This window comes from Puma concolor, chromosome B4 (genome assembly GCF_028749965.1).
Source record: "Puma concolor isolate L17-30 chromosome B4, mPumCon1.1.hap2, whole genome shotgun sequence".
Classification (NCBI taxonomy): Eukaryota; Metazoa; Chordata; class Mammalia; order Carnivora; family Felidae; genus Puma; species Puma concolor.
Genome location: NC_141673.1, coordinates 39284597 through 39300863, shown reverse-complemented (window position 1 = coordinate 39300863; position 16267 = coordinate 39284597). Strand labels below are relative to the sequence as shown.

At 39.1% G+C, this 16267-nt stretch overlaps 1 protein-coding gene across 11 annotated transcripts in view; it reads right to left on the bottom strand.

The window, feature by feature from the left end:
- PPP1R12A (protein phosphatase 1 regulatory subunit 12A) overlaps positions 1-8226 on the bottom strand; it is a 160409-nt gene extending 152183 nt beyond the window's left edge. For 4 of the 11 annotated variants that reach the window (XM_086712743.1, XM_086712741.1, XM_086712742.1 and 1 more), the window contains exon 1: positions 7731-8224. In XM_086712743.1, the coding sequence (XP_086568869.1) occupies positions 7731-7967 (237 nt within the window). In that variant the 5' untranslated portion in view covers positions 7968-8224. Of the gene's footprint in view, positions 1-7730 lie in introns of all 11 variants that reach the window. The other 7 variants (XR_015253468.1, XM_086712740.1, XM_086712746.1 and 4 more) reach the window with 3 other exon arrangements.
- Between the last annotated feature and the right edge of the window lie 8041 nt (positions 8227-16267).

The window sequence follows — 16267 nt, the reverse complement described above, 5'->3', positions numbered from 1 at the left end:
TCAGTTAGGCATCTGACTTCATGATCTCACAGCTTGTGGGTTTGAACCCCGCATCAGGCTCTGTTCTGACAGTTCAGAGCTTACAGCCTGCTTCAGATTCTGTCTCTGTCTCTCTCTGTCTCTTTCAAAAATAAATTAAAAAAAAATTTTTTTAATTAAAAAAAATATTCTGTACATAAAGGCCAGTCAAAAACAATCTTTGAAGTTCCTAAAATTTAGGACAGATTCTGAGGTCTTTTAAAAAATATTTATTTTGAGAGAGAGAGAGAGCGCGTGCACATGTGTGTGTGAGACAGAGAGAGAGAGAGAGAGATAGAGAGAGAGGCAGAGAGAGAATCCCAAGCAGGCTCTGTGCTGTCAACACAGAGCCCCACATGGGGTTCAATTTCATGAACCTCGAGATCATAACCTGAGCAGAAATCAAGAGTCCAACGCTTAACTGACTGTGCCACTCAGGAACCCTTGCTCCTGAGATTAATTTAGATATAGTACTACTATTTCAGTTACCACAGAAAGCTCATAAAAGTGTTGCCCAGCTACAGCAAACATACATGAAGAAAAAATTATATATATGTGTTGTGTTGTTTATATATTTTATATATTATATAAACACATTATATATATATGTGTGTGTTTAATTCTCTGCTGATTAACAGAGAAAGCTGTAACTACTACTCATCAAACATAATGACTAGATTTAAGAATACTTTCTTCTTCAGATTTAAAAGATGAGGCACCTGGGTGGCTCAGTTGGTCAAGCGTCAGACTCTGGATTTCAGCTCAGGTCATGATCTTACAGTTGGTGAGACTGAGCCCCATGTTGGGCTCTGTGTCAATAGTGCAGAGTCTGCTTGGGATTCTCTTTCGCTCTCGCTCTCCCTGCCCCTCCCTTGCTCATGTGCACGGATACATGCACATGTTCTCTCCCTGAATTTCTCTCTCACAAAATAAATAAATAAAAATCAAGAAAATTAAAAACACACAAAAATAAGATACCTAGCATAGTTGTAAGTTTGAGCTTTGGAATCAGATAGACCTGTATGTTAGAACCCAGCTCTGTCGTTTATTATCTTGGTAATCTTGAGCAAGTGAAAAGGGATGCTGTGAGAATTAAATAAAATATTGGTTGTAAAAGCATGTACCACAGGGTTCCACATATAACAAGTCCTCACCAAATGTTCACCAGCCAAGTCTACTTCTTAATAAAACACTGTGATAAGCCATGGCTAATATATATCCAATTCCAACACAGAATAAACTCAAAAGACTGTTGGAGGTCTTCAACCTTTCAAAGAGGTCTACCAAAATGCCAATACTCCATCTTTTCAAAATGATTGTGGAACCCCATAAACTTTCAAAGAAAAAGTAGGGGTGAAAATAGTATTTTTCAGGCAGAAAGGAATGAAACTACCAACTTCGGGAACTCTCAAGAAGTAATATAGTAATGCTATAGCAGTAACATATTTTTCTATATCCACTATCTCCCATAAAAGTCATCTTTCGGGACACCTGGGTGGCTCAGTAGGTTAAGCGTCTGACTTCAGCTCAGGCCATGATCTCGAGGTTCATGAGTTCCAGCCCCGCCATCAGGCTCTGTGCTGACAGCTCAGAGCCGACAGCCTGCTTCAGATTCTGTGTCTCCCTCTCTCTCTGCCCCTCCCCCATTCATGCTGTGTCTCGGTCTCTCAAAAATGAATAAACATTTAAAAAAAAAGTCATCTTTCTACTCATCTCTAAAAAAATCATCTAACTAGACTTTTTTTTAAAGAGATTTTATTTTTAAATAATCTCTATACCCAGCACGGGGCTTGAACCTACAACTCTAAGATCAAGAGTTGCATGGTCCACTGACTGAGCCAGCCGGGTGCCCTTACACTTAAAATTTTAAGTGCAAGTACTCTTACTATGTAAACAGCATTTGTAAAATGTGGTAACAAATTTCTTCTATTGCATCTTGTGCTTCTACCTGGCTGTACTAGAAAATGCTCAGTCACAGCTTGCAATCACACTAGCTGAAGCACATGAAAGATGGGTCTTGGTTATGACACTTCAAAGTCAGACCACAAAACTGTTGCCAGGAAGCACAAAGGCAGCAACGGCAGAGAAGACATTGTAACAGTAGCAATGTGGGCACTGGTGTCCTACCCGCACACTCCATATATGGCTAGGGTTGTCCATTTATTTGCAGGAAACGAGGGGCCAGTTTGGGGTTAGAAGTTTTGTTTATTTAGGTGGGTTTTTTTTTTCTTTTAATGGATTTAGGATGGTTTCAATAAAAACTTTTAAGAGCCATCAGCATAAAGTGTTACAGTCTTTCTAATAAGAAAATTATGTAGAGTAATTTATACTACACATTCCTTAAAATAGATATTATTTATAAGTGATTCAATAGATTCTTCTAAGATCTTAACATCCCTACCTCAAAAAACAAACAATAAACTCTATCTGCAGTTTTAAACATTTCTCATATATAGCCATTACACTATTCTCTAACAAGAGACTCAGTATCAGCTGCTTCCAATCTCTCTTCCTTTTGGTTGGAAAACACTTTAAGTAGCCCTATTAGAATACTTTTAAAGAGAGTTACATTTCAGATTACGATTCAGTGAAAATGCCTTGGCTGAGAAGATTGAGCACTTAAGAAAAGACTGCACAAAAGTACTCCTTTTACTGTCAAGAGGGGAACCACATATTTTTACAAAGAAGCTTCAAATGACTTCCTTAAAAGTTGATAAAATTTGTATTTTAAGAGCAAAAGGATTGAATACTAAACTTATCTGCAAGTCTGTCTTTTGAAAAGTAAAAGGAGAACTTCATTTTAAAATTATAATAGTACAGAATATGGATCTAATTCTGGTTTGTATTCTTCTGGAGGACCTAGTTCAGACTCCTATAAAGAAGGTGACAAATCAATTAATGACTCAACTCAATATTTTTCTATCACTTAACCAAGATTTAAACTGATTTAAGATTTTTTATTAGGAAGGAGGTTAATATTAAGAAATTCTTTAAAGCTCAAGATACTAAAAAAATCTGCACAGAATATCCACAACAAAGATTTTCATTTGTCTTATAAACATGTAAGTTCTATTATGTGTAAGAACAGTAAGTAGTGGATGTGAAGTGTTTTAAAAATTTATCTTACAATATACGGATAAGTACAAAACTTCCTACTTATAATACAAGTTTTGTATCTTGTATAAGATACAAATGAAAAAAATCTTTAGTGAGTATCTACAATGTGCCAGGCTCTGGAAATACAAAAATATGGGAAATTGGGGCGTTATAGTCTATCAGGAAAGACAAATTTAAAAACAAACACTATTCAGCAAGAAGCGTTTCAATAGCAGCAGAAAGGCAATATATAAGGAATAATGAGCACCCCAGAGAAAAGAGTGCCATAGTATTATACAAATTCAAAGGACAGAAAGATCCCTACTGGCTGGCAACTCCATTGAACCCGGAAGAATAACTAGGATTGTGAATGGCAAAGAAGGAAGGGAAGATATTCTAGTGGCAGAAAAAGTATTTCCATAAGCATGGAAATAAAAAGGTAAAGAGTAAAAAAAATGGGACGTCTGGGTGGCTCAGTTGGTTAAGTGTCTGTCTGACTTCAGCTCAAGTCATCATCTCACAGTTCATAGGTTCGAGCCCCGTGTCGGGCTCTGTACTGACAGCTCAGAGCCTGGAGCCTGCTTTGGATTCTGTGTCTCCCTCTCTCTCTCCCCACCCCACCCCCCAAAATAAATAAGTAGGCATTAAAAGAAAGTAGAACACAATAGCGATATATCAATTATAAGCTAAATGATGAAACACTTTGAGCTTAAGGAGAGAAATGACACAATCAAAATGATACTGTTAAAAAATTATCCTGATGAATATGAATATGCTGGATTGGACCAGAGAGCCAGGGAAGGCAGATAAAGCAATTAACCTATTATTATACTCTAAGGATAAAATAAAGGTATGAACTAGGTTGTTAATGAGAGTAGAGTAGCAAGGAAAAGAACTGATAGGATATATGTAGACAAAGAGATAAGTAAACAATAACTGAATTTTAAGCCTGATCCAGAGATTAATGATATCACTGAAAGAATCAGAGGCATTAATAAGAAGAGTAGGCTTGGTAAAGAAAGATTTAACTTTTATTTCAGGCTGAATTCAAAGAAATTCCTGACATTGATGTAAAACTGTCTAACAACAGGTACCTGGATACAGGTAATGTCTTAAGATATGGAAAAAAAAAAAATACATATATATATATAAACTAATGTTAAATGATAAAAGTAGATTATAAAACTGTATTTCAGCTATGAAAATCCATGTGTGAATAAGAATTCTTTGAAGAAATCACAAGGGTAAACGCAAATACAGTAGTTGCTATCCCATGACAAAGGGGGTGAAACTCTATTTACTACATTACTACTTAAATATATATTTTTAAGTAGAGAATCACAATATATTGAGTAATATTTCATTTTAAGTCAATACTTCATTACTAGAAAAATGGAAATGAGGGACTGGAGCTCTGCAGAAATGTGAAAACTGGAAACTGACTTGGAAGTTACTGGCACAGAGGAAGTAGATATAATTTTAAGGTAAAAATCAAAGGTTAAACTCAAAACTGTTGGAAGAAATCTCAGTCCTGCATTTTATGCAAGTATCAGTAGGACTCAGCAATAAGGCATTTTATAGAAAACTCTTTACTCTCCTAAAATCTATAATGTATACTGAAATATACAGGTAGAAAACGGTACTAGGTACCTATAAAATCAGAGCTGATTAATGCCCACCAATAAAAATAAAAATCTACTCTAGACTTCAGTTCTAGAAAATCAGAAGTTTATTTTAACTTCAGTACTATTTAGTATTGTTTTCTAGCTCTGGGAGTCAGGGGGAGGGAGGCTATTCCAGAGACCAAGACAGGAAATTTGACACGAAACACTGCTTTTTTCCAATATGGATGACATACTTCTGTACAAAAAGAATAACTGAAAATTCAGTATCTTTTGTAACTTTCAATGAGAAAGGACATTCAACCAACAAATTTTTAAATATAAGATGCTAAATATTAGATTAAGTATATTTAAGGATTGTGAAGTTTCTAAAACTATCCTGACAGTGAAATTTAAGACACTTGACTAAAACCAAAAACATAAATATTCCAAAAGACTAACCGATAGATAATCTAGCAAAAACATTTTAGGTATTATATCATCTTTTGAGAGGTTAAATTAAAAAAAATACTATTGTAGGGCTATTATATCAATGGGTCAATTTTAGGTTTTTTAATTTAAGTATTTAAAAAAAGCACCATTCAAGGTATTTCTTAAAAGCTTAAAATTTCCTTGTGATTCTTTTTTTTAAAAAAAGTTGTATTTATCACCTTTGCACTGTTGTTCTGAATTTGCCCAAAGCGAACTCCTTGTTCTCACAGTCACAATGGGAAAAAAGTACAAGAGTTGATAAAAGAGAAATGAGAGTAGAGAAAACACGATAAAAAATTTAATGCTTGATATTTTAAAGACTTTGGCTTCACTGACATAAGCAATGTGCAGATAAAATTACAAAAAGATACTATGCAAATGATTATGCATAAACTTCGAAATTTCTGCTTAACAAGCTTCTCAGCTAAAACAAAATACCCAATAAAGACTACACCTACATGTTGCCAAACAACTGAATTCAGTTAATCAGGAAAACATTGATAAGTCTGATAATTCTTGCAACATGTCCAAATTGAGAGGGGAAAAAAAAACCCTTAAGAAATCTGTAATGGGTATTTTCTCTTCTTACCTAAGCCAATATTAATATTACATTAACGTAAGTATTAGAAAATTTCCTCTTCCTCCAAGCAAATACAATTGGGTTCCTCCACAAATATAATAACTTTAAATTTCTATTTGACAATTTTAATAAAACATATTGATGTAAACCATTATCCAATTGTACCCTGACCTCAAGCATACAATAAATGTCTTTCAGAATCAATTCCGTACTAACACATGCAAATTACACTTGAAAGATACTTAAAGATTCTTCATCTTACATAACTACATTTTTATCATTTTTAATGGCAAAAGTTTCTTTCATTCCCAACACGTTTTTAGAATCTAGAATTTGCTATGCTTTAAAATAAACCTCAGCCAAATAAAAACCATGCTATACATTAGAGATTCTAATGACACAGAAAAAGAACTCAAGACCACACTGTATTTTTACTGAGTTCCACACTCTGAATTCCAGATTTGTCCTGCAACTTGTCAGTCATTTCAATTCATCCAGTCAACTTTGTAAACAAAGGCTATAAGCCAAGTTTGATATGAGAATTCAATTAAATAAAACTTAAAACGGTCATCATTCACCAAACAGGAAGCAGCAAAAGGAAAAATGCCATCACACACCTCTTTTAAAAAGGCAGTGGGGCAATATGCATAAAATACAAAGCCTTAAGTTTCAACCTCCCAAACAAGTTTTTGTTACAGTATTAAATAAAACACAGCTATGATCTTCCATACATAACCAAGGCAACTTTGAGATAGTCTACAAATCTTTTCACCGTAAGGGGAAGTTATTGCTGTAAAGTCGTTTTCTAGGTTAATTCCAATTGACCAGTAAGAAAATGGAAAGAGTCTATGTCCTGTCACCTATTACCATCACTTAAAAATTGTTTTTTTTATGCAGAACTCTACGTGGTTGTGTTGCTTTTGGCCTGTTAAAGGCAAAGCAACATTATCTCTGGATTGCCAATAGTTTCTCCTTATTTGGCTAACATTGAGAGATCCCAATCAGACTACTATAAAACTTTAACATGCACAAAGCATCCATTTTGAGAAAAGTTTCTGACCAGCTTTCTTTTATTTTTCCACCCCCAAAAGGAAAATCAGAGCTTGGTAGTCGGCTCTGAAAAGAGTGCCCCGTGTTTATTTCTCTCTTTCTAAACCCCAGTGCACACCCCAAGACGTGGGGCTCAAGGATCTCTGACACTGCGGCAAACTCTTCTCGGAGAATACACTTTATTTAGTACGTTCGGGTCCGGCAGTGGGCAAGCCCTTTTGAACCCTTCCTTACCGTACGCACCTCCCTCCCCTCCCTTTCACCCGGTGCAGATCAGCTAATTACACCCCGTCTCCCCCCTCCCCAATGACCAACAATAATAAAGGAGAAAACAGGAAATCGTCCGCTCAGGCACTCCGCTTAGGGCTCTTGATTACTATTATTATCATCATCATTTGTAATCAAGCCCTAAAAACTACAGCAAATCCAATGCCCACCTACAAGCCAAAGACGTCCATCTGCTCAAGTGTCCCTAATGCCCTCGTCGGTTGTTTTCTTTAGCATCCCCCGTCGTGCAAGTATATCATTGACATCGGGCCCAGGTACAAGCCCAGTACACCCCTCCCCGTCTCGACCCCAACTCCCAGACACACGTCCACAAATGGACCTGGGGCCCCAAGCCGACCACAGTCCCTTTTTCCTCTGCCCCGGAAATCACCCAATTTCCAACTCCAACATCAACTAGTCTGAAGGGGGCCTCACGCCAGAAGCCCTCCCTCCACTAGTTCTATCCCTCCCACCCTCCCTCCCTCGCGGGAAGCCGCCCCCTCACCCCGCAGCAGGGAGTCTCCCGCCGCCCCCAGCCTCCGGAGGCCGAGAGCGGAGAGAAGGCCCCGGCGGGAGGCCGACGAGAACCCGCAGGGTCAGGACAGCCAGCGGCGGGGTGCACAGACCTGGTGCAGGGCAGTGAGTCCGTCCACATTGGCGTAATTGATGTCGGCGCCGCGGTGCAGCAGCTTGAGGACCTCGTCCGTGTCGCCGCTGGAGCAAGCAGCCAGGAAGACGGCGCCATCGTCGAACTTCACCTTGGTCTTCTGGCGCTTCACCACGGGAGGCTCGAGGTCCGTCTCGGAGCCGATCCAGCGCTTCAGCTGCTCGTTCCGCTTCTGCTTCGCGTCCGCCATCTTCATCCCCTCTCCTGCCGCCGGGTCTTCTTATCGCGAGGGGGAGGGAAGGGGGAGGCGGAGAGGGAAGAGAGGGAAGGCAGGGGGTGTGTGACTGTTTCTATGAGTGCGGGCCAGAGGAGGGCTGGGAACCGGGAGGAGACGCTCGAGACTTCCAGTATCCCACAGAGCACTGGGGCGGCGCGCCCGGCCGAGCGGACCTCCCTTCCTACCTCAGAAGCCCTCCCGCCCCCAGCCCGGCCACCCGTCACCGGCGGCCAATCTAACGTAACTTCGCGAGATCCGGACAGGGAGGCGCCCTTCGACCAGCGCGCATGCGCCCTAGGCCTGTGCCCGCCCCAGGAAGAGCGCTCGCGCGAACTGCGGCGGGGGCGGCCAGGCCACCGGAGGGAAGCGGGTGTGGTTCAGCCCGCCTGGGCGGCGGGGGCTGGGACCAACCTGGAAGGGCGGAGACAGGGAAGGAAGGTTGTCCCGCCTGGCTGAGGGCTCCTGGGTTCCGGAGGCCAACAGTCGGTCTTTACGGCCGACCTGCCTCCAGGGCTGTCTGAGCTCCTCGGAGTCGTTAGCTCTGGGCGGAGGATTTTCCTATTGGCTGCGTTATTTGAATGGAATGGAGGATAGGACGTGAATTAGGCGCTTGTAATTTCTCTTTTTGAGGAACTCGGATGAACTTGGTCATGTCAGTTTTGATAAGAAGCTCTTAAAAGCGGGGTCTGTGTAGCCGAGGGCTTTGGTGGTAGTTACCCCAGATCTCAGCCCTTGGTGACCGCCGGGTAACAAGGGTTGACCTGTGGTAATTGCGGTGGCTTCCTGCCAACCTCCACTGTGAAACTTCTTTCCCCTTATGCTTCTCTTTTGTTGTTTTGTTTTGTTTTTTCTCTCACGCGTATTTCGGGTCCTCTTACCCTTCCTTCAGTGCTTTAAGCCTCCCTTGTACTACCAACGGGAGCTTAGATCAGCCTGGTTACTGGCCCTGACCTTTTAAGGGATTTCTGGTTCCTGCTCCATTGCTTTCTAAGGATGGGTAAAGACCCAGCTGCTTTTAGAGTTCAAAGGAATGTTAATATTACGCAATTAATTCAGTTGGTATTTATTGAATATTTACTATGAGCCAGTCATTGTTCTAGGCACTGGCAATACATTGACCATAAGGACGTATTTAAACCACTGAGGTCACATTAAAAAAAAAAAAGAAGATTTTATAATTCATTATAATCATAAAAAAGGGACTTTTATCGTTGTCTTGTCTGACACCGAACATACGATTTGTAACAATAGCTAAAGTCTTTGAAGCCATCCATTTGCAATCTCCACCAACTGATATTTTTCTAAACACCATTGTTTTCGTTCATTAAAGATTTTTAGAACATTTAGAACCAAAGCAACAAAAGTCTTAACTCTTTACCATTGAATGGAACTTTAAGGAACATCTAGACTGAGTCCTCAAAGAACTAATTAATTTTACTCAGCAGCAGGATTGGGATTCCTTCAGCAAATATGCACCTGTACTGGGGTCAGGCATTTTCTAGATACTGGGGGTACAGCAGTGAGCAATTAAGCTTTTCTTATCCTCTAGTAGACTACATTGCAGCTTTTCATGTTGAGAAATAAAATACTTGAGTAAAATGCAATTAGGAAGCCACCTGCCCGGTAAGACTGAATTTTCTGAACTGCAATTACTAGGACAGTAATAAAAACTCAAATTAGGGCAAAATAGTTCCTCTGAAAATATTGTAGAAATAGAAAGTGAGTGTAACATGCAAAAAACACACCGTTGCTATTATCAGATCTTTGAATAATGATGGTTTCAGGTGCTGAAGAACTGTAGTGCTAAAATACAAAATTTGTATTCACTTTAAGAACTCTAGAATACGGCTCTTATAATAAAAGAAAGGAATCTGAGGATTGCTTTGTCAGCTTCCCTGTCTACCTAGACAAACTGGCAGCTTATCCTTACTGTTTCCCAAGAATGTTATCGTCTTATTTGGTAGCACTTAAAAGTGTCCTGGAATACAGATTGGTATCTCAAGTTTTCATTTGGACAAGAGTTTGGTGGGAAGTATGCTATTTCTGATTCAAGCACTTAAAAATGTAAAATAAGACAGTAGTTTATTAATAAAACATAAATAACTATCAGTTACCAAAGGCTACCTGTCAAAAACAAAACAACAAAAACTTACTTGGTCTATTAATGTATGCAAATTTCATTGAGTTTAGCTTTCAGTTAGCAAGTTCCATGTTAATCTCATTGGAAGTACTCTTAAACTGCTACCTGCTTTGCATTTGTATGGAGGATTTTTTTTTTTGATGCTATTATTGAATTAATAATACTGAAGACCTATGGCTAATTCCAGAACGACAAAACTTCTTGTTTAAAAAACAACACAAAGCAATCACTTCATAATACTTTAGTAGCTGAATTAACTTCAAACTTTAAGCAGCAGAAGAAATGTAAAAATAAAAATTGAACTATATTTTGCTATAAACTATAATTTGCTAACTGGTTTTCTTTGCTCAGCAAATCATTAATTATGTTTGGGGTCCTTATTACATGCAGGAGGCTGTCAAAAGAGAATATGTACCTTTTTTTAAGATTTTAGTTTTAAGTAATCTCTACACCCAACCCCGGCTCAAACTCACAATCCCCAAACCAACAGTCACATGTCCTACTGACTGAGCCAGCCAGGTGCCCCCAAGAATATGTATCTTTCTAAAAGCTTAATTACACCGCAGATATCCCCTACTAACCATTTATTTATGATTGATTTGAAGAATTTTTAATTAAATCACTAATTTACTTTAAATACACACATGAAGCTAGATATTTCTCTGTGTTCTCTCTGATGTACCATCACCTAAAGAGTCCAGCAATAATATGATACTACACTTACAGTCAAGTTTATTAGAAAAACAACTAGAGAATGTAATAACATAGGCACCAACGCTTGTGTCTGTATGGCCTTAGCTTAGTACCAACCTCTATGATGTGGAGATTTGTTTATTTATTTACTGATGAATGAATCTAAATTTGAAAATATATTTGATTATTTGTAATATGTGAACACAGAACAAGAAAAGGAAAATTTTAAAGTCAATCCAAGCCAAAAATACAAATTTCAGAATTAGCCTTTTGTTCAGTAAAAGATTGGTTAATTGCCAGATGGTAAAAAGCTCGTTTACGTGTAAAAGGAAGTTGGTCTGTAACTATTAAAGAAAATAATTAAGAACTCTTGGGATGTAGGTTGTTTCTTTGCTTAATTGATAGCTCACTGTTTTGCCAGCCTTTACAATCTTTGTAATAGCGAAGGTATATATCTCTAATACTATGTAGCATACTAAAATATTCCATAAACCAACTTTCTGTTCAGTGAATCTTTTTCCCTGTTAACCTTTATTATACAATTGGAAATGTACTTTGGTACAAAGTGTACATAAGATATTGATAAGTACTTTTAGTCATACATTTAAATTCTCATCCGTAATTCAAACCTAAAATTCTAATTTACGTTTATACAGTTGAGAATAGAATGGTCGACAAGGCAGTTTGGTCTTATCTCCTATACTCTATACCTGGCCTAGCCTCTCTTCCATTGTATAATAATTTGTTTCAAATGTTGTTTTTAGGAACTTGAAGAAAAGTTTACAATCTGCCAGCATCATAAGATATTCAGACCCACCCGGATTACTGACTGGGACCAACACTAAATCACCCTAAGTTGCTTCAGACTCTACTTTTAGGCCAAACCTGATTTCTAGATCATAGCATCTAACCCCTTCCCTTGAGTCTGAGTTACAAAGTCAGCCTCACTCCCCAGCCCAATGGTTCCTTCCACTGCTCTGAAAGTCATCTTGCTTTTAACTCTTCAGGGTAAATGTTCTGTCACATCTGGCTTCATCCCAAGAAACTAACACTTACACAGTTACTTGTGGCTGATATTCCCATAAAACTCCTCTTGTCCCTGTTTGTGGGGAATCAGATGAGTGTCTGGCAACAATTCAAGGTACAGAAATAGTGCTAAAGAGATGGTGACTTGCCTCGAATGTATGTGACTTGCAACCTGTATCATGTTCAGTGTCACGTCACATGGCCATTCATATGAATTGCTTAATTTCGTATTCCCCAATTTGTCATGATTTTTGCCTGATCCGGGCACCTATTAAAATGCTTCTTTTAACCTTTAAAAAAACTTAAATAGATTTATTTATTTTTAAAAATAGATTTATTTTAAAAGGAAACATCGTTTTTGAAGTAGAAAACATTTCTAATGGACATAAATAAAAGAAGTTCTTAAAAGCAAATGCAATGAAAACAACATGTTATTCTAGTTAGGTTACCTATCAGAGATCTGAGCCCAAGGCCGCCTCCTCTCAATTTGTTAAAAAGGGAAGATTGGCAAGGGTTGGACATATTAGCATCAGCTTGTTATTTTTCTACTTAATATAATCATAAAGATTAAAGTATATTGAAAAGAGAATGGCTTCTTTGCTGCGCACTTCACTGGTATTTTAATTTCCATCCATTTAAATTACGTCAAATACTACCAGTCTACATGTCTCACACTTTGGGGAACACTGGCTAACTTTAATTACCATGTATAATAATAATTATAATGAATTTAGTAAGGATTACAGGAAGGTGACACACTCACCTCAGGGTGTCAAGACAGGCTGTTGGAAGGCCAATTTATATGAAAGCATCTATGAGCTCCGGGAGAAAACATGACAGGAAATGCACAACTAAAGGTCATCCTCTGTAACAATGAAATTACAAGAGCAACTAAAGGCTGATGCTCCAACATCTGGAAGGAGAGTTTAGGTGCACAAGCTCTATCTTGGAACACTAGCATTTAGTTGAGGGATCTATGCAAATATCCTTCAACTCAAATCCAGGGAAAGTTTCTAAATTCCTTCAGAGACCAGAATGCAAAAATGTGCAGAGTGGAATACTAGTGAAAATGAACATGCACAGCGATAACAGATACAGCATCACTGGTAATGACTGTGCTCATTTGTGGCAGGTGGGAATAATATATCAGCTTCATGTGGTTGTTTTCAGATTAAGTGAATAATATATGTAAGAAAGAAAAAATTGAGATTTGTTTCTTTTCTTGTATTTGCCTCTTTTCCTTCCCTCACTTAAGCTGATAGCACTCTGCTTCCTTGTCTCAGGGGATGTTTGTGACAGGGAAGAAAACAGAAGTTGCTTTCGAAACACTTTCCTTCCTAGCTTGAAACGGCCACCCCCAAATTACTATTTAATAAGAGTTTGAGGCTAGTAATCTGGTTGGAATTAGTGTACCAGGTGGCTATGAAATTTACTAAAGCTACATTTACATGGTGTCATAGATCAATATAAACATTTTTCTAAATTTTATCCTCTAAGTGAGGATAACAATGTTAATTCATAGTATCATGAATTATTATTTTTATTTGGAGTGGAGAAGAGGAAACCAGGCAGATGGGTCTTCCCCATCTATCCCTGGGTACTGCCATGGAAAAGAAGGACCTCACTGAGAATAAAAAGTGGTGCCTAGGCTAAAAGGATGAGAAAGAAGTTGGTGGGTCTCTAGAGCAGTGGGCATTTACTACCTGATCCCTGGAAGTGTCCCTGAGTTGTGACAGGATCTGAGAGTGAACGGCTGAATGCTGCACTTGAGAGGCTGGAACCTGTACCTGGGACTCTCACTAGCCAAACACAGCTGTGCCTCAGACTTGGCAGGCGCTATGGTCTGAATATTTGTGTCCCCTCAAAATTCATATGTTGAAATCCTAACCCCCAAGTGATGGTATTAGAAGGTAGGGCCTTTAGGAGGTGATTAGGTCATATGTGCCCATATTAAAGTGGCCCCAGAGAGCTACCTGTCCCTTTCTACCATGTGAGGGCACAATGAAAAGATTACCATCTATGAATCAGGAGGGGAGCTCTCACCAGACACCGAAACTACTGGTACCTCACTCTTAAGACTTCTCAGCCTCCAGAACTGTGAGAAACAAATACTTGTTGCTTTTTAAACTTCCCAGTTTATGTTTATGGTGTATTGCTATAGCAGCCCAAATAGACTTAGCCAGAATGGAGCAGTTTGGTAGACCTGAAGTTGATCAGTCAATCATTATTTGAAGTTCTGGGGACACAGGAATAAATAAAACAAATCAAGTGCCTGCCTCCTATAAGTTTATCATTCTAGTGGATAAGGACAGAAAATGAACACATTTTAAATGAATAAATAATATTCATTTATAAATGAATAAATGAAACAATTCACATATTGTTAAGTGTAGTGAAGAAAAAAAATGAAGATGAAGGAGAAACTAAAAGACAATGTCTGAAGTTACTGGCAGGGGAATGTGGGGTGGGGAAGAAGGGATTATGTTAATTAATCAGAAAGTTTTGAGCTGTAGGGGTTTCCAGGTTTTGTGGTGCTTCACATTTATGCATTCTGCTTATTCCTTTTTAAGAAAAAAGCTGTAAGGGGCACCTGGGTAGCTCAGTCGGTTAAGGATCTGACTCTTGATTCAGCTCAGGTCATGATCTCACAGTTCATGAGTTCAAGTCCATATCGGGCTCTGCGCTGATGGTGTGGAGTCTGCTTGGGATTCTCTCTCTCTCTCTCTCTCTCTCTCTCTCTCTCTCTCTCTCTGCCCCTGCCCCCTTTCTCTCTGTCTCTCTCTCTCTCTGTCTCTCTCTCAAAATAAATAAATAAAATTTAAAAAGAAAAGAAAAAAGATATAAAATTTCAAATACTCAATTAAGTATAGGGCCTTGGGAGGGACCCATTCAAGAGAGAGGTCCTCAAGTATCACAGGAAATCTACCCCAAGCTGGGACATGAATGTCAGGAAGACACCTGAAGAGATCATAATCATGCAGGTTAGGACAGATGTTCCAGTATTAACTGGTGTGCAAACAGGACTGATGACCTGTGTAGTCTCATCTCACAAACTTGACACACAACCCTGGTGGAGGGGAAAGACCACCAAGAATGACCAATATAGAGTTTCCAGCTGTTAAGTTTGAAATTAACTTCTTTATAGAAAATTAGAAAAGATGAGGAATTTTTTTTAATGTTTATTTATTTTTGAGAGACAGAGCACGAGCAGGGGAGGGGCAGAGAGACAGGGAGACAGAATCCAAAGCAGGCTTCAGGCTCTGAGCTGTCAGTACAGAGCCCGACGTGGGGCTCAAACTCACGAACCATGAGATCATGACTTGAGCCAAAGTCAGATGCTCAACTGACTCTGCCACCCAGGTCTAAGAAAAGATGAAAAATCTTTAAGTGAGATTCACTCCTGATACTTGTGTAAAGAGTCCTGCATATAGTTCACATGTACTTTGTTTTCTATTGGTGCCATAAGAAATTATGACAAATGTAACACCCTATAACAATACCCATTTATTATCTCACAGTTCTGTAGATCTAAAGTCCAGGTGGGCTCAGCTGAGTTCTATGCTCAGGGTATCACAAGGCCAAAAGAAAGGTGTCTACTGAGCTGGGCACTTATCTGTTGGCTCCTGTGAGCTCTTACAAATTGCAGTTATAGGACTAAGGTCCCATTTCTTTGCTGGCAGCAGACTGGGCATGGTCCTCTCCATCTTCAAAGTCAGCCACAGTGTGTCAACCCCTTCTCATGCTTTGCTTCCTCTCTCTCTGGCTTCCCCTTTTGCCACCAACCTGAGAGAGGTGCCTGCTTTTAAAAGTTGCTGAGATGATGGGCTCCTGGGCGGCTCAGTTGGCTAAGCATCTGACTTCTGCTCAGGTCATGATCTTTTGGTTCATGGGTTCAAGCCCTGTGTCAGGCTCTTGCTGATAGTTCAGAGCCTGGAGCCTGCTTTGGATTCTGTATCTCCCTCTCTCTGTGCCCCTCCCCTGCTCATGCTCCGTCTCTCTCTCTCTCTCTCTCTCAAAAATAAATAAACATTACAAAAAATTCGTTTTAATTGCTGAGACAGGATAATCTTATTTTAAGGTCGACTGACCATATAACAAAGCCTAATCACAGAAGCAATATCCCATCATACTTACAGGTTCCAAGGGAACCCTGTCTGGGTGGCTCAGAGTGATGATCTCATGGTTCATGGGTTTGAGCCCCATGTTGGGCTCTGTGCTGACAGTGCAGAGCCTGCTTGGGATTCTCTCTCTCTCCCTCTCTCTCAAAATAAATAAATAAACTTTAAAAATTAAAAAAAGAAATCCTGCTTGACACAGGGCTCAATAAATAATAGTTCCTTACCATATTACATTTTAAGGAACATTCCTTGATCCCTTACTATAATTTAAGAGCTAATTTAAAGGAAATGAATAAGATATT